Here is an 18,515-nt window from a genome sequence, read left to right as displayed (position 1 = left end):
AGTCAAATATTTGCCTCTAAATTTTAGTAGAGCAGAAGTATAAAGTAACAAACGGAAACGGTACAGTAGAAGTAAATGTACAAAATTATAGTTTGTTTTTTGTTTTGCTTTAAGTTTCTTTACTCCCCGTTCATAAAAACCTAAAATTAATCAATTAATCATCCACATGTGCCAAACTTCATGATAAAAATGTGGATGTTTACAGGAGTGATTCCGTTTATCACCCCTAAAAGATGCCCGAGGGAGAGAGCATAAAAAACACATTTCTGCTTCTTTCTGCGTTTATTTCCTAAATTTCCTCCAAGACATTTGAAAATACATCTTATTTTGGGACATTATAAATAAAATAAAATGTAAAAAAAAAATTAGAGGTGGTGTTTAACAGTTCAAGTTCATGTCCATACTAGACAGGGACCAGGTTTGTCATGGGACCCTAAACCTTTGATAGGCTCCTTGTTGGTAAAACGAAGAAAAAATAAGAATTACAAATGAGCTAATAAGATGACATATAATACAGAGAGACTAAAGGTATAAATGAAATAAAATTTCATTGTTTAACTTGACCAAAATGTGCCAGAGTTAAAAACTGGACCATGAGCAACATTTGGCCTTTATTGTAAAGCAGATATGAAATACCACAGGCTCAGAATATACAAATACTGTCAAATGAGATCAGATAAGGGTTGGCAGGCTTCGCCTTTTATCTTGTGTTTGAATGGTGTACATTTTAATAAAGGTGTGGTTTTATTTGTGGTAAAAGTTACCCAGTATTTTACCAAGAGGTGTCAGGTGCAGTAATGCTGCAGTCACGTCTGTGACTTGATGTATTTCCATCATTTTTATCATGTAATTAAAAAGGCAAAAAATACAAAAAGGTAGCAGAGGAGCAAAATGAAAATAAAATGTCTTCTGTAAGATATATCAATAATTCAAATGCTCACGATGATGACATGAAGTGACTTTAATCGACTGTGAAATTTAGCTAAAATAAAAGTGAAAGCACTACAAACAATGTGAGTCATTTAATCATAAGAAAATGTTTTCAAAACACAAATGCATACTAACATCAATAATAATAAAAGTTTGCATTTTGTAGACTATTTTAATGACCGCAACAACACACAGCAACAGTATGAATATATTAAATACAATGACACACAAGAAATCTTATTTGGCAGCAGTTTCAGGTTATTTTAATCGACTGCTGACGTCTAACCTGCAAATCTGACCAGCAGATCAAACAACATCAACAAAAACATCTTTTAAATAACAGAGACCTTAGTTACTCCTGTCACTGCGCTCAGACAATATTTGCTCAGTTTTACTCAAATTGTGAATGCAACTACAGCACCTTTGTTGATTTGATTTTTAGAAACTGTTCAGCACATGAAGTGTTCTGTTATTTTTTTCATTACTTCATTAAAATGCCCATCAGCCTCCACCTTTTGAGGTCTTGATGTAGTTTTGTCACAAGTCTGTGAGGCAGATGCTGGAGGACGTCTCGACGTAGACACACCCTCGGTGTCCTGACCGGGACTGGCTGCCTTGTAGGTCCATCACATGACTGCGATTCCTCTCCGAGTCCACCGTGCGGAGTCGAGCCTCCCCGAGAGCCGAGTCACACAGAAGACCTCTGCTCCACAACTGCAAACAACAAGACGTACGCTGGGACTGACTGTGTGTGCATGCCATCTGTGTGTGTGTGTGTGTGATACAGAGGATATGAATGTGTCAAACCTCAATAGAGATGTGTGTGTCGGGGTATCTCCTGTAGAAGATGGTTCTGAGGTTAAACTCGGGGTTTCCCTCCGCCTTGAAAACCCGCGACCTTACGGTGTCATTCTCACAGCGCACTACAGCGTAAACATCTGGAGCTGTGGATCAGAACACACAACACAACAAGGTGCTCAAGTACTTTTTGAGTGTAGCTGCTTTTAGATTAACATTTTAATTAAAAAAAAAAAAAATTATAATACATGTAGTTTGGCTTTCAACAGTTTGAATCCCAAACAGAACAAATTATCTAATGTTTCACTAAAAAACAAAGATTAGAGAATAGTCCACAACATTAATGGAAATATGTGCTGCAGAACTTTGTTTATTCTTCTCTTCTCTCCCATTAATCATCTCATGACCCCTGCAGATTTATTTTGTGACCCTGTGGAGTGGCCTGACCCCAAAGTTTGGGAACCACTGAACTTGTGTTATTACTTCAGCAAAGAGATGTTGCTTTTCTGCCCTCTTCTTTCTGTAAAAGCAGAGGAGATGTGGAGAACCTGTCTGTTTCGGAGGGCTGAGTCCCGACGCTCTGCGCAGATGGACTGTGGTCACCACAGTGGGTTGAGGTAGAAAACACTCGAGCAAAGAGGGAGACGGCAAATCCTCCCTCAGTTCCCTACGCAAAAACAGAAAGATCAAACAAACAAATCAGAGGGAGGGTTGAAGAGGAAGATTTGTTAACATTTGTTACGTCAGGATCAAACATGTCACACACCTGAGTCGAACGTGGGAGTGCGAGAAGAGACGTAGAAGGAAGCGTCCTGTGGCGCCTGGCAGGAAGGTGGTGGGCAGCACGACGTAGCGACCTGGAGCCAGAGTCCCCCTCAGCGTTACACTGCGGGAGTCCATGTAGACGGAGCTGGCTGCCTGCTCCACCACGCACTGCACCCGACTGCAGCGATTCACCTCCACCTGCACGGTGACAGAAGCAATGATTCTTTTGTGGGAACTGAAAAGTGTGTGTGCACATTTCCGTCCTTGGATTACTCACCTTCAGCACCTCAAAGCCGATAGGCAGGTTTTCTCCCTCTCCATCTTTCCTCCGTATCCTCCTGTCCTCCTGCTGCAGACTGATCAACACCTCCTCCTCTTTGCCTCTCAACTCAAACATGAACTAGAAAGAAAGACAGAAAGAAAAAGTATGTTTGAGTTGTTGCACTTGCTTAATTACTCAGAGGTTCCACCTCAGTTTTACCTGTGGATTGTGCAGGAAAGTGTCTCTGTGGTTGATGCATCCTCCACATCGACTCGTCTTGTCCATCTGTGCCCCCCATCCTCCCAGCTCTCCACCTTCATCTGATTTTGTCGCCTTTTTCACAGCCTCATTGTGTTCACGCCTTCCTCCTCTCCCTCCAGTCTGCTGACTCTTCCCGAGTCTGGCTTCCTTCCGGTTACCTCGCTGCTTGGTCCCTTCAGGTTTGGCGTTGCCCCTCCCCAAGCTCAGCGTGTGGTTGCTGCGGAGGATGGTGGGTGGAGGCGTTCCGTGGGAAGTGAGACCTGGAGTCCACTCTCCATAGTGGTGCACCTCCCTCCAATGAGAGCTCGGCCACAGCAGAGCCCTCTCCACCAGGCGGCACACCACCACATCTGTGAAGTAGCGACAGAAATCCTCGAAATCCATCCTGAGGAGGTACATTAACATGAGAACAACAAGAAGACATAAATCATGTTGCTTTCATTATTATTTTATGTGGACAGTAGGAATATTAGCAGTTACTTTATTTGAAGGGGTCCATATGAAAAATAAAGAGCGAATGTCTACCAGAACTCCCCAACGTCTCGAACAACGAGGCCCATCTTTTCCCTCTCTGCACGACTTATCTGCTGCCACTGCTGCGACCTGTAGGGGGCGTACACGGGCAATAATGTCAAAGTCAGCAGAGAAAAAAATGTAGAACTACAGGGTCTGACACTGGAAATGACATATGAAAAATACAAGTAATGTTTCAACTTCTGGAAAACTTTATAGGTCCATTTTGGCCATTTTCAGAGTTTCTCAGACTTCCATAATGCCAATGGCAGATGTCCCCTCGTAAAACAACTCCAAAACTATTGTAAAATGTCAGACACTGTCCAAAGAAAAGCTGCAGTGGCACTATAAAATGTTGTACAACAGACTGACACTGTTAAATGTCAGCAGAGGCTTTAATCCCACAGCTCCAGCAAAATGTATGATGTACTCAGCAGTCAGACACGTGGCAGACGAAGCCAAGTAACAAAATGCCCTCACCCCTGACTCCAGGCTCCAGTCCAGTCTGTGGTCCCCCACGGGTTCCTCATGCGCACCATGAAGAGTCGGGCCATCCCATCAGACTGCAGCCTCACCTTCCTCACTGCTGTGATCCCATAAGCGTGTCCTCGCACCAGACCGCAGTCCATCACCGACTCCACCGTCTCCCCCTCTGCTGGCTTTAAATGAAAAATATAACTAAGCTTTTCCAAAACTTAAAGCATTTCTTTTGTTTTAAGATTCTCAGGAACACTACGGCCTACCCGTATGGAGCAGGTGATGAGGGCTTTGCGTTCGTGGGCCTTGGCCAGCGTCTGGAAGAACGCACGCCTCTGGTCGCTGTGCAGGCTGAGGGCCTCGCGATCCAAGCTGAGGGGCTCTGAAACCCCACCAGTGAAGTCAATCAGTGCCTCTGTTGTGTTTCCTCCCTCCAGAGCCTCATAGCAGCCATTTAGCCTGGAAGTGAATCCGACAGACTGACTGACTCCTTAACATTACGAGTGTGTTTGCACTACTTGGGTGGTTTTTTTTTTAAATGTTTTATGAAGTTGCTGAAATGTACTTAATTACAACATGGTGACTTACTTAGCGTAGGCCTTCTCCAACAGGGCGCTCCAAAACTCTCGTGGTGTGGCTGAGCGGCAGAAAAGCAGCACTCCATCCCTGCTGACCGGCAGACGGTCGTCCACAACAACATCCATCCACCGGCCAAGTCTCCAGAACCGAAAATGGAAGATTCCTGCGTACAGGTTAGGATGCTTTGGATTCCACTCCTGCTCCACGTGGTCGGGGATCACCTGGAATAGAGGATGAAGAACGGAGCAGAGATGAAGCCATTAAAGGAGGGAAAAGCAGAAGGAAGGAAGGTAGCAAGACAGAAAGGAGAAAAGGTGGCAAGGAGGAAAAAGGATGAAATACACCACCTTCTTCCACAGAGACGGCTCAGATGCTAAGCAGGAAATGGCTGCCACCATCCAGCAGTTACCCAGACTCCCCTGGTGCAAGTCACGAGTGCTGATGCCATCAACAAACAGACGGGGGTCTTTGCATATCTCCTGGAATTGGATCACAACAATGCAACATTAGCATTCACTTCAAGTCATGTTTCTGCCCAGCTGACGAGTCTGGGTCCAATATCTGCTCTCATTTTAACTCTTTTCTGTTGAAACACCCGGTTCTTCAGCTGCTAAATGCTACTGCATGTTTTTCTTTAGCCAGTCGCTAACTTTGTGTAGCGGACACAGTGGGTATTTAAAATCTGTTGTGATGAAAACACCTGCCTGCCACTGCTTGAAACAACGCTGATTAGAGCAGTGAGAAAGCTAAAATGCTCTGTATGGACTGAGAGGAACTGCAGAGTCAGGTGGATAATTCTCTGTGGGTTTATCACTGCGATCTGTTGTTAATATAAAAATAATGATTATACAGAAGCTTTAAATAAGCTCTGACTGGTGATTGCAGCAGTTCGTGGCGTCACAGTGTTTTATGGGGCCTGGGAGCCGATTCAGAGGCAGAGTGTCCGAGCACTGCTGAGGAGATCTCAGTTTGGACAGGGTCAGGTAACAGTAGAAGTGCTGCTAGACACACACTCGCACACACACATGCAGAAACATACACAGTCACTAGTCATGACCTCTTTAAATGTAGGGCAAGATATGAGAAGATATCAAAATCATGACAAATATAAGACAGATGTCACCCTGTCGTCCGACTCAGTGTTGATACACACTTAAAATACCTGAGCGGAGTGTTAGGAACACAGTACCATTAACCCTTTATTTTCAGCCCTGAATCAGCAAATTAAAAGCCAACAGGGTTTTAACAAGTTAATCCCCCTTATGTGTCAGAGACTAACTAACTAAAGATATCTGGAAAACAACTGCCATCTCTTATGACAAAAATGTTTTTTTTCTCCAACTCCTTTTGTGATCTCTATTGTACTAAACTTTTACTCTTGACTGTCTAATGACGCTTTTTGTTTGTACTTTCGCAATCCATTTCCTTGCACTGTTAAATATGATATTTTATTGCTAACAGACACCGAACAATAAATAATTTGACCTTGGCTTTAACCTCTCCTTTCATTGCCACCATTAAAGGCCACTTGGTTTTCTGTAGCCACAACAAACACCTTTAATTATACACAGCTACACCCACTATCTCAACACTGTGCTAAAAACACCTGGACTATTTAAATTGGCTGCTGCTTTTTCTAACCTGTATACACACACACACACACACCCGAGTAGAGTGGTTCATCAACAGCACTTGCTCCCTAAGGGCTCAGCTTTCACTGCCTGACGCCTCTCCTATAATAGAAAGTGCTTTAATTAACTCATTCTGATGGAAACGTAACATGCTGCAGCTGAGCCACTCGATTTAGATGAGGGAAGAGATGAGATACTGTTTGTGTAGTAAGTCCCTGTAGTGGTTTGAAATAGTCTGAAAGAGGAAAATGCAGCAATGTAAGATGTGTAAAAAGCGAGAATCCATGAATCCATTTAAGGTCACCCACCCCTGGCCTCTTCCAGGTCAGACCCGGCAGGGGCTCCCTCTTGTAGAAGAGGGACTGGGCAGCGGCGGGGAACAGGGGATCCTTGAAGAGCGCTCCTCGACGCAAGCAGGCCCGCCTCAGCTTGTGAAAGTTTTGACCCTGGAAACTGTTCACTCGTTCGGGCATTGTGGCAGGAGAGGACAGGCTTCAGGACAGGTGGAAAGAAGAAGAGAAACACAGTGACAGTATATTTAGTAGATTATAAAACATACAAAATGTTGAGATTTCTTTTCATTTCATTGATTAAATTGCTCAGCTGTTTTACAAACTCACTGAACTGTTGCATTTAAGCCCTGATGTAACTAATGACTGGATCACTTTATTCCACTTTTAATGTTAAAGTTTACATAACATTGCAATGTCCTGTGTTAATGTAAATGTTGTTTTGAAGACAGACGAATGATAAAAGATGCTGAGGCTACGTGTACTGGTAGCTTCAGCACAAACTCTAAAGTGGACCAAGGAGAAACATCTCAGAGCGGTAAAGGCAAATTTTTGCATCCTCCTTTGATATATATTTCGATAGTCATTTTCAAAGTTTACCCAATCACTTTACTACTTCAGTCAGACAAAAAGGCCGCTGTTTTAATGCAAACACTGGAGCCATTGTTAATGAATGACTCTGCTTAAATGGTTTACCAGATAGTACAGTAAGCTGTATAAATATGCTAAATAAAATACTGGTGTGTAATCTTTTTCCTTTACTGAAGGCTGACTAATAATAATAGTACAAGGCAGTACCAGAAGAGATAAATCAAACCTGTTGGCTACACTGACTGATATCAAACACAGTAATATAAAGTGTGTAAAGCTCCACCTACGTGTTCATGATGCAACATCCTGTAGTAAACTGGCAATTAAATTTATTAGTTACCACTGCAAATATGACAAACATTTAATCTTGTTTTGTGTACTACAGCTATGGTCAATGTGTGTGTGAGAGTGTGTTGGGTGAGGACAGCAGGAACAGTACCATTTTAGTCATCAGTGATATCAACTGCTGGACTCAGCAGCGTGTGTGTGTGTATGTGGACACGAGCAGGCGTGTGTGTGTGTGTGTTCATGCCAGGGTCAGCTCAGGGCCTTGGGGTGCAGATAGGAAAAGCAGAGATGAAACTTTGTAGGTGCTTGGGTTTGCAGATGCCGTGCAGGTCAGTGTCATCAATTATCAGCGAGGTTTTGCTTTTCTTGTATCAGATTTAAGCAGCGACACACACACAAACTGAAGGAAAACACAGGAGACTCATTCACGACAAATTTGTGTCTTATCACGCTTGAATCATTGTCTGATGGATGACTTCCCAAGAGCTAATCAAATGTGAAGCCAAAGCATCTTGTTCGCCCCCTGGTGGTTGGCTGCAGAACAGGTCATAAATCCCTCACCCTGCGTGTTAACACATGGGACATATGCCGCATTGGATTTGTACTTGTAAGTCGTTTTCCCAGTTGTTTTCCAACTTCCAAAGGTGGAAGTGACAAATCAAACACCACTCACAGTCGGAATTCCAATTCGTCAACTTGGTTGTCCTCGGAGGACACCGAGTTCGCAAACCAAGATGGCCGCAAAGAAGATCTACTACAAATAAAAGTTGTGGTTTTGCATGCTTTTGTCTTTTTTTGTGTCCAATTAAATGAGCCGTATACACAATACTGTGTTACTGCTGCCTGTAGGCATACAGCTATGGTCTTGTTAGGCGTGAAAAACCACGCAATGTATCAACTGGTGCTGCTTGTAACCGATGTTGATGTTGCTCCAAAGCCTGATTACTACTGCACAGACTCTGGCTCCAAATGACATCATCAGCACAAGATGGCAGTGCTGGTGTCCGGGATCTTTTGGCTTCACTTCTGTACAGTGGGAGGAAGTGGAGACACATTGTCCATCTTTGTATGTGAAAAAGGGTTTCAGTGAGCGCAGCAACCAAATATAAATCATGAATTCCTGTGACTCAACATTATTATTTGATCTGAGCTCTTATGAGATTGTGTGATTAATTAAAACTGAAAACAGACCATCAATTATGAATAATCAGTCACAGCTAAATGAAATAGCAATTGATGTGTCATTTAATTTTCAGTATTTTTGAACACATCTCGCTGTAGTTGTCCAGAATTGCCTTTTATCGGATGTTTTTTGGATTTGTCATTTCAGTTTCAGCAAACATTCAGTATTATATGATTAGACTGTTGTTGAATATGATTTTATTCTGGTTTAGACTTTAACTTCTGGTTTAGCACTCTTTCTCGTCATTAATTTTACCTGCCTGAACTTGGTTATCGCCTCAACTGATGGTTTCTAATGTCATTTTCTGAGCAATGACTCTGTTTCCATGTCGATGATAAAGACTGAACTCAACATGTGAATATTTGATACAAACAAACAAAGAACATCCTTACAGGAAGCTTCATAGTTTGCATATGAAAAGAATAATTCATCCTTTTGTCAATTCAGTGACTGACAGAGACTCAGAGACTTCAGATTACAAAATAAATCTCTTTTTCTTAAAAACGTGTCAGTGATGATTACATGCATTAGACTGTTATAAATAACTGTTTACACATTAAATGACAGTGAGTTTTATACCATTGTTGTCTTACCAGTATGAACTGCAGGTAAATTCTTGTACCTTAAAGTCAGAGTAGATGTTTATCCACTTGCTTTCCTGAGATAATCTATTCTTTGAGCTCAGGCAGGGGATCCAGGTCCAGGTCCTACTTTGGTCATTCAGGGTATCCAGGGTATCCAGATCTTTCACAACATGCTCTGTTGTGACCAACAGCCAGCATTTGTCACCTCTTTCCTCCACTTCTACTTTGTCCCAGACTCAGCTGTTAAAAGCCGACCGGCACTTCCTTCTTCCGTCCTCTGAATCTGTCGAGAGCGTTTGATTCATCTCCAGTAGCTACTTTCTTCCGTGTCGTCTCAGAGATTTGTTTCACTGGACCTGGAGACAAAAATAAAAATGAAAGGTAAGAGAATAAAATGCAAATTAGAAAACCGAGGCCACAGCTTCACGCGAGCGCTGCACCATCTCTTATGACTGAGTATCGTATGTGTGTGTGTGTGTGTGTGTGTGTGCGTGTGTGTACATGTAACAGCCTCATGTGTGATGCACCTGTGTGTGTGAGTCCACGTGCATACAGCCGTGACACACACAGAGCAGGGTGTCACTGCCGTGTAACTTTATCTCCCTCCACACAGACAATAGACAGACAGTCACCTCGCTAAATGACATAACACACAATTATAGCCGTGAAAGCCTCCCGCCCGTCACACACTACAGTCACTGCAGTTACTCTTGAGTTTCAGTCACTTTATCCTGTGACGTCTGTGTGCAAACTGTCCTGCTGCTGGAGGACATAAACAAACATGTTTCGTGGGAGTGTGTGTGTCACTCACTGCTGCCTGTGCTCTTCTGTGTTGGTGACTGTGCACATTCACTCCCCCCTCCTCCTCGTGTCTCACCCCTTTTCTTTCCTGTCCTCATATCAACATGGCCTGCAGCTGCCTCTCCTCAGGTTTTCTGCCTTATCTTTTTGGTGTCCTCTCCTCTTCCCCTCCCCTCCTCTGCTTCAGCCTCCTGGAGTATCTGTTGCTGTCGAGCGTGTTGCCCCTGACACCTGAGAAACCAAGAGGCAAGCGGTTTCTATTTTAACCACTTCACTGCCAAATATCAACTTAATTATCCTTTCATTCCTGGGGGAATGTCATCCCTACTGCTGATGAACTAAATGCAATGGCTCGGATTAATCTTAATTTAGTTAAGAGGGTTTCTTAAATATATTTTTGCAATGGTCTGTTGTTATGAACAGGCCAACTTCAACATAACTGAGAAGCTGTTGCTAAAACCTTAGAACAGCTGCTGTCTTGTGATGTTCTGCTTTTAGTCAAGTCAGACAAACATCATAAAATATGGTTTTTCTAGTACATTTCATCGGTTTGATATTTTTGATTACGACGTTGATGAAAAAACATTACATTTACCTACCTTTCTTTATAATGCTGCATCTTCCAACAGAAAACATATCTTGGATGACCAAAATAATTCTATTTCTAATTGTTTTGTAAAGTAAAAGGTGTTCAGAAACGTGTCTAGAAATCCTCTGGGAAGCTAAATTAAATAAAAACAAGTTAAAACAAAGTAATGGTAAAATGTTAAGCAATTCTTATGAAGCACTAATTAGTTGGCGTTTTCTTCTATCGACAATCCTCCCTGAAATCCAACCATCAGGCATGCACTGCTCTGGTCTGTTGGAACACGCATGCGCAATTGCAAATCGTCAAAAATATGCCGATGTGGCCGCTGTGATAGTAAACTTTATTTCCCCCTTCAGCTTTAACAACGAACGGTTACAATGAAACTTTTTACACTGATTTTGATTTGTGTCTGCAGTGTTGTTACAGCAGACGAAGACGAGAGACTGCCGAATAAATGCGAAGGTGGGACGAAGAAGCGACACTAGTTGGGATGTTACTTATGTGTCTTAATAACGGCTGTATGGCGTATGTATGACATATGTTTCCTTTCTCTCGTGTGCGTGATCACAAAGCAGCATTTCTAAGGTTTTATTCCTGCTTTTGTCCCGTCAGTGTGTAAGTTTCTGACAATAGAGCTGCAGGATGCTCTGGCAAAAACGGGTCGATCCAAAGAAGTCCTGGAGGTTGGACAAGTGTTGGACAATGGCAAGAGAAGAAGAAAAATAAAATATAACACGTCGTAAGTTAACTCTGGGGAATGTGCGTCACTGTTAATAATTTTTTTAAAACCTGGCACAGCTTCCCTGGTGCCACAAATTTTATTTAACGATTACTTTCGAAAGCTGACTGATAATCCTCATGATAAAGTGAGCTTTATGCACTGATGTAAAGCCTGCACGCCTGACTTGTGACATTTATGCACATGTGTTCTTCTTACAGGGAAACTCGGCTGACTGAGGCTGTAGACAACATATGTGAACGCATCCTGCAGTACAGTGTCCACGCAGAGAGGCCTGGCAGCCTCCGCTACGCCAAGGTGACGTGAAGGTCTCACCAGCATTCAGCCGCAGGTTTTAAGGGCGCGTTCACCTACACTATAAAGACAGAAGTATTGGGACACCTGACATTTACACCAATAGGAACTTTAATGGCATCATATTCTAAACACACAAACAGCTTTGCAGCCATAACAGCCTCCTCTCTTCTGGGAAGGCTTTTCACATGTTTCTGTGGGAATTTCTCCCAATTCATGCAGTAGAGCAACAGCAGTGGGGTTGAGCTCAGGACTCTGTGTGGGGCAGTCAAGTTCCTCCACACCAGACTCTTACAGAGTTTGCTTTGTGCACAGTCATGCAGGAATAGAAAAGAGCCTTCCCCAAACTGCTGCCACAAAGTTGGAAGCTGAAGCATTAAGATTTACCTTCAAGTAAAGGAAGTGACCCCTGAAAAACAGCCCCATAACACACCTGAATTCAGTAATAAAGAGTTATGTACCAATACTTTTGTTCATATAGTGTATCTACAGTAACTAGTTTCCCATTCAGTGTATATGGTATATTTCACATTGCAAGACAACTCCACCCAATAACTTATATTTTTGTATTTATATCCATTTGTGTAGCAAACTGACCGCTAGTTGGTTTGTATGTGTTGCAGGGCGCAAGTCAGACCATGACCACTCTGAAGAACCTGGTCCATAAAGGAGTTAAAGTGGACCTGGGAATGCCATATGAGCTGTGGGATGAACCCTCTGTAGAGGTGTCTGACATGAAAAAACAGGTGGGAGGATTTGTCATGTAAAGTTTGTACATAACTAATGATGGATGATTTATTTATCATTAAGTTAAAAGCAGTCAAAAGCACATAATCATGCATTTATTGGAAAGCAAAAAAACACATTGTTAAAACGACATAACCTTAGGAATAAATCTAGTAATCTACCTGTGTGTGTGTGTGTGTGTGTGTGTGTGTCGGTCAGTGTGAGACGATGCTGGAGCAGTATGAGGACGTCGTGGAGGACTGGTACTTCCATCACCAGGACCAGAGGCTGGAGAACTTCCTCTGTCAGAAGCACGTCCTCAAGGCGTCAGAGCGAGGTAGACGACGAGTGTGCGCAAAGCTTTACGTGTCTTGAACTTTCACGACTGCTATGTTGCTATATATGTCAACATTTGTGTCAAGCAGTTTTCTAAAAAACCTCATCCCACATGTGCGTCCCTTTTTTCCGCTCTCCCTCCTTCAGAATGTATAAACGAGGTGTGGAAAGGAGACGTGGGGGAGTCAGAAAGTGACAGCACAGAAGAGCAGGGAGCAACGCATGACGCTGGGGAGCTTTGAGGAAATGCAAAGCGCCAATGCAGAAGATAATAAAATAACCTCAGTTTCAGTGGGAAAGCTGCAAAGAATGAATGTATTGTTCCACAGTTTTAGCTATCGGCTCAGTGTCACATAAGGTAAACTAACACCACATTTCTGCTGCCAAATGTATTAGGGTTTATGATGGAATTTATAATAGATTGGCATTATGCTTTATATACTTAAAACACTAAATTTCTCCTGCTATTTTTATATGAATGTTTTTTTTTAAACACTCACACATTTGGATTAAGGTTATGTGTATACGCTGTTGCATCTCTGATTATGCCAGCGTTTTATGGTACACATCAGTATTTTTTCACCCCAGTTTACAGTCTTTAAATGCAACATGTACAGTTTGTTTTTGTTGTTAATAAAACACTTTTTTTATAACAGTTTTGGCTTTTGAGTTTGCATTTTGTGAATTGTTTTCAGCGCTGCAATGGTTCTTATATTTATTTACCTTACCATTTTTTTAGTTATTTGGTCTGAATTCAAGACAACCTGGTGCAACACTTAGCAAACCGAACCCCTTGTTCTGTCCTTCACTGACTTGGCTGCTCTTGAGAGAAACACTTTGCGTCCTCTCAGTCTGGGGATCACAAAGTCAGGACCTTTGTGGCGAACTGTCATGAGGACGGCATCGAGGTTGTGATGAAAGCTAATCTGTTTGACCCCGGTCTGCTTGTGGAACCCAAGCACTTCACACTTGGGGCTGTCAGCAGTGAACAACATGGCTGCACAGCCAAAGCCTCAGGAAACAGGGAGTGCATCATCAGATCACCTGTGACCGACTGTGGGAGTGAAGTGATGGTTTGTGAGCCTCCTGATAATCAAACTATGTCACTTTTATTCCAGAGCAAGCATTGATGTAAAATAGTGCTTTATGGATCCCAGCTGCATAATACTGCCACCTAGTGGTTTTATTTTGATAATACAACTTGCATGCAGTTCACCCACAGTGCTGTGCTATACAACAGCCTGCTGCTGTACTCTCCCATCTCCAACATCACCTGGAGACATGCTGCAGGCAGGTGGAGCTGCTATTCCCATTCACTGTGAACATGGAAGGTGTATTTACACACACTTAATGGTCTCCACGCTTTACACTGCTGCTCACCTGTCAGGCTCATGACAGGTGAGCTGGTTTACAGTCTGGTTGACAAACAATCCATAAGCAGGACCACTGAGGACAAGGTGAAATTATTTTAAAAAATGAAATTAACACATTCTTTTGTAAAAGCTTTATATTTAAATGTGGCAGAAGAAGAAAATAGTGGAACCACTACTGCTTAGTGTAAAATGTAAACAAACTTCAAAAGTATTTCTTAACCCTAACATCCAAATGCAAGACTTCTTTCCTGCACAAAATGCTGATTTCAATCTATGTTACAACTGATGAATTTCTAAATACAATTCAGCAAATAGTGTTTCCCCCCCCGGAATAAACCATTAAACTTGGTAAATATTTATATGTTCTCATTCCTTCGATGGGTGGCACAGTGAGAGAAAATTTTCTGTTTAATTCCTGGGTGAAACAGTCAACATAGAGGCCTCTGTGGATCATCATCCTCTTCCTCTTCGTCTGTATGTAGACAGCTGTGTGGCTACTCTGACCTCAGACACTAACTCTTACCCCAGATGCCCTGTCGTAGACCACCAGGGCTGAGCTCTTGTGACTTTAATGTCTACAGCGGTTCCTCCAGTTAATTTTCCAAATGAAAACTACTTCCTTTGAATGGATTTTAGTGGCCCGCATTTAGTGGCCCGGTATAAATCCCTCCAATGTTGGTATCCTGCTATTTTAAAATGCACCCAAATTACTGATGTAATAAATGCTGAGGGCAGAAGTTAAATCTGATATGGATGTGTCTGGTCTTTGCAGATGTTGTGCAGACTCCCAGCTGCAGGGCTCTAGCTCCTGTTTCCTGCCCAGAGTCCAAGACCAGCTCCTCCAGATTCAACTCGGGTCTTTCCTCTTCCGCCAGGACCACAGGCGCACTTGTCTGTACCGATTTCTCATGTTTTTAATACTGTGGAGCCAAATCAAGGCCAAAAGTTTCATTAATTTGAAAGAAAGATTTAAACTTGAAAGTTGAAATTTCAGAGCCCATTTCAAAGAAAGACCAAGTGAACAAGGCTTGTTCCTTTACGAGTGGGAGGTCTCAAAAGGACATATTAAAATAAATAAATAAATAAATAAAAGGTCAGGGTGGAGGTCAGTGGACGGCCTCACGACCTCCGCGAGAGCTGCAGCAGCAGTGCCAAGTCTAACCACAAGAGGGCAGTGAGGAGAAAAACAAAGCCCAGGCAAACTGGCACTGCTTCTTCTACCTGTACTGTAGTCTGTGCACATAAAATGATCAGATGATTAAATTAATTCTGATTTTCTGTCCTTGCAGAGCTGCACAGGGAGATGTCCAATGATATTTCTCCCCTGAAAGCTGACTATTAATAACTGAGTTTAATAAAACTGGTGTTTACCCACCTGTGACGTGTCTGAAAAACTTAATGTTGTTTCACTTGTTTTGTTGTTTTTGCTCACTAGAGTGAAACTGGTACAACAACAGCACTGACAAAATGTGCATTACTTTATTTATACAGCACTTTTCAAAACAAAGTGACAAAGTGCTTTACAACCAGGATTAAAACATCAGGGCTGCAAATGAGGCAAGAAAATACCCAACAATAATGTCAGATAATATAAGAATTGTTTTAAAAAAATCAATCAAATGAACTTGTTGAAAATAAAACAGTGTCCAAGTACTGCGGACACACAGAAAAGAAACACAAAATTAAAATAAAATTGTCCTTAATACTTACTGACACGTTCTGCTGCAGTGTTTACCGTTTATTTTTTGTATGCAAACCAAGATTGTGGATTTGCTTCTCCTGGACATTAAAACGTTAACATTATCTTAGTAGTCGCAATCCGGCTGTCGAGATCAGTCACACAGCCGAAATGTGTAACCACTAACTCGATTTCTTTTCCATTTGCGGTTTATGTTTCAGCCGTGCATGATAAAAGCGCACAAAGCTGAAAAGCTGCACTCCCTCCCATGTGTTTCTCACTTCACCGTGAAACAAAACGTTTCTTTTTGGGGCCTAAATAAAAAAAGAGAAGATGAATTTTGTGCCACTATTTCATTTGAAAAGATCGAAAATGGACCAAGCTTGTCCAAACTTGCGGTTGCTCGAGCCTAACAAGGTTCCCAGTTCACATTTTAGACTCTTAGGCCACCAAACGTCTGTCAGAATTTGTGGATTTCTAGCTGGCAGCCAGTTCTCTGTTCCCCTTCAAGGACCAGGTATTGTTATATCATCACAAGCAGAAGGTAAAACACTCTGATCTTCTCTCTCGGCCACTGATCCTTCGAGGCAGCGGGTTAACTTGCGGTTTATTGGTGAGTTTTCCCTCGCTGCAGAACAACAGTTTGCTCTTCGTCCAGCATCTGTCAGTGCTGAGAGACAAAGTGATGGAAACCTGGAAAAACAAAAGCACTGCGTTTGGATTCAACCACAATAATTTTCCACTGTGCTCCTTTTGCCAGTCATGTTTTCAGAGCCAAAGCCTTCAGTCAGGGTTATTGGGTTTTTTTTACTTGTTTTGTTTATTTAAGACATCACTCTTGTCTCAAACAAATCATCATAGTTACCAATGAGGAAATGCTCTGTGTAGATTCCTGAGGAAGAACAATTGCGATTTTAATGCAAAATTTTGGCGTCCAGAGGAAATCATCTGGATCAGCTGGAGGGTTTCTCTCGTCTCCATACTGCTGTATGCACTGGAGAAGGACCTGATCTGTTTGAAGGTCTACTGAGATGGAGGGAGGTGATCCCCAAAACGTACAGGACATGAATGTACATTTCCGAAAGGATCCTCTTACAGCCTCCAAACGTGGATACCCCGAAGTACAACACACAGCGAACTGCACCAGTTTATTTACTCTAATTGTTAAAGTTTTTCAGAAGATGCAGGAAGGCTGAGTATGGATTACTTAAAGCCTTTTCAATAAATCTTCCCCCTCACACAATTAATTATGCTTGTAAATATGTTACAGCCATATTTGAATTCATCAGAGGATCACACACGTCATCATCTGTGGTGCCAAAGGAAGGTTTTATGGTGTTTTGTTGCTCCAGTAATTGAGAAACAAATGCACACTGCAGATGAAAATGAGTCTAATTTCAATACGTGTTACATCTTCCTGTTCACATGTGATCGTTACACCAAAGCACGTACTGCAGCACTTTAAACATCAAAGCACAGCTAATCCATCAAATAGACGCCCATTTATTGTGAAATCTGCTCTTATTCTGTCACGGTGGCTTAATGCTCACTTTTGTTATTACTCCTGCGAGGCATTTTGTTTATTATGATTTGATTTTCTCAGCACACTCTTAGCTGCAGGGCGCAAACTTTGGCAGCAGCAGCAGCCAAGTCCCACCTGAGTGGAGTTTTTCTTTGAGCACTTTAACATTTTCTCATATCATTTTAAGGGATGATTTCTGTTATCACGTAGTATTTTTGTTGTTTACATAATTCATTAAATGGCACTAATTTAGTTCCAACTCAGCCCAGTGAATTCTCTTGCGTCTTTGTGTTTACGTTGCCAAAGTGCAATATCGACGCATAAACGTGCTGTTTCACCCCTCAATTTTCTTTATTGCACTTGTCCCGCGTCCAAGGATAGCATTTCTTGTAACTACTAGACACACACACATGCACACACTCAAACACACACACACACAAAGCACACCTGGGGAAACATTCCTCGAGGGAAGTCATCAATCAGTTTTATGGTTTTCTCTGGGAAAGTTTCCTCCTCTCCAATCAAGCATCTTCCCAACCCTCCACCCTCCTCCTCCTCCCTCCACCCTCCTCCTCCCTCCTCCTCCTCCTCAGTCCTCTTTCTTATATTTCCATCTGCATCAGCTTTGGTTCACATCTGAGAACGATCCACTCCAGCCAATTAACTTCAACCATTTTTCCTATTCCGCTGGGGGATAATTGGAGCAAACTGGAGAGTGGGATCTTTGCCTGGATGATACGAGATAAGACTTTAGCAACTGGCTCTCCTCTGTGTCCTCAAATTGCCCGCCAGTGGTAATAAACCTTAAGGTGGAGGATTTGCACAGTGTAAAAAATAAAAAAAAGGCACAAAATGTTTAATTCTATCAAAAGAGGTGAAAAAAACTTCAACCTCAAAAGCTGCCACTTGCCTCTAAAGCAGTTCAACCTGTTCTTCTCCTGCCTCCAGTGTGCTCACATTGGTGCATCTGATTTAGTGTTTTCTCCAGAGCCTGTTGCAACACGTACAGTCCAATTGTCTATTTCCAGATAAGTGACAGTAGCTTACCAACAAAAGACTGTAACGTGTTCAGATCCCTCACTTAAAGGCCTTGCAAACTTATTTCTTCACTTAGCTTGTTATTATGAGCAAATGGGATCCTGCGGGGGAAATGAGATTTTCTGCCGAGCTCAGAACAGTTTTGGTGATTTAGATTGAGAGATTTTTATATTTGTGTTTCTGTCTGGGCTCCTCTGGCTGATTTTAAGTGGGCGGGGCTCTGTGGGAACAAGGTGACGTCATCTACGTCAATGCACCAATCGGGAT

At 42.3% G+C, this 18,515-nt stretch overlaps 2 protein-coding genes and 1 pseudogene across 6 annotated transcripts; 2 read left to right on the top strand and 1 right to left on the bottom strand.

Moving 5' to 3' along the window:
* Positions 1-1,415: 1,415 nt before the first annotated feature.
* Positions 1,416-10,686, bottom strand: LOC124054976 (calpain-5-like). Of its 5 annotated transcripts, none has more exons than XR_006842516.1 (15): positions 10,553-10,686; positions 10,030-10,184; positions 9,191-9,508; positions 6,525-6,708; positions 4,933-5,064; positions 4,595-4,806; positions 4,273-4,465; positions 4,010-4,188; positions 3,542-3,619; positions 2,975-3,401; positions 2,771-2,893; positions 2,495-2,691; positions 2,212-2,395; positions 1,738-1,874; positions 1,416-1,644 (listed from the first exon to the last, which is right to left on the bottom strand). XR_006842516.1 is itself a non-coding variant. In XM_046381547.1 (15 exons), the coding sequence occupies exons 4-15, from the start codon at positions 6,687-6,689 to the stop codon at positions 1,468-1,470; spliced, it is 2,139 nt and encodes a 712-aa protein (XP_046237503.1). In that variant the 5' UTR covers positions 6,690-6,708; positions 9,191-9,508; positions 9,964-10,184; positions 10,553-10,686; the 3' UTR covers positions 1,416-1,467. The 5 variants fall into 5 exon arrangements, 4 of the variants coding, with proteins under 4 accessions (XP_046237503.1, XP_046237504.1, XP_046237502.1 ...); XM_046381547.1 differs by having other exon boundaries at positions 2,277-2,395; positions 9,964-10,184; XM_046381548.1 differs by having other exon boundaries at positions 2,277-2,395; positions 9,162-9,508.
* Positions 10,687-10,791: 105 nt separating this feature from the next.
* cnpy4 (canopy FGF signaling regulator 4) lies at positions 10,792-13,292 on the top strand. The gene is made up of 6 exons (XM_046381550.1): positions 10,792-11,004; positions 11,155-11,281; positions 11,482-11,578; positions 12,199-12,321; positions 12,521-12,638; positions 12,785-13,292. The coding sequence occupies exons 1-6, from the start codon at positions 10,920-10,922 to the stop codon at positions 12,877-12,879; spliced, it is 645 nt and encodes a 214-aa protein (XP_046237506.1). The 5' UTR covers positions 10,792-10,919; the 3' UTR covers positions 12,880-13,292.
* Positions 13,293-13,339: 47 nt separating this feature from the next.
* LOC124055034 lies at positions 13,340-15,352 on the top strand (annotated as a pseudogene).
* Positions 15,353-18,515: the final 3,163 nt, after the last annotated feature.

This window comes from Scatophagus argus, chromosome 23 (genome assembly GCF_020382885.2).
Source record: "Scatophagus argus isolate fScaArg1 chromosome 23, fScaArg1.pri, whole genome shotgun sequence".
Taxonomy (NCBI): Eukaryota; Metazoa; Chordata; class Actinopteri; family Scatophagidae; genus Scatophagus; species Scatophagus argus.
This window is presented reverse-complemented; position numbering and strand designations above follow the sequence as displayed.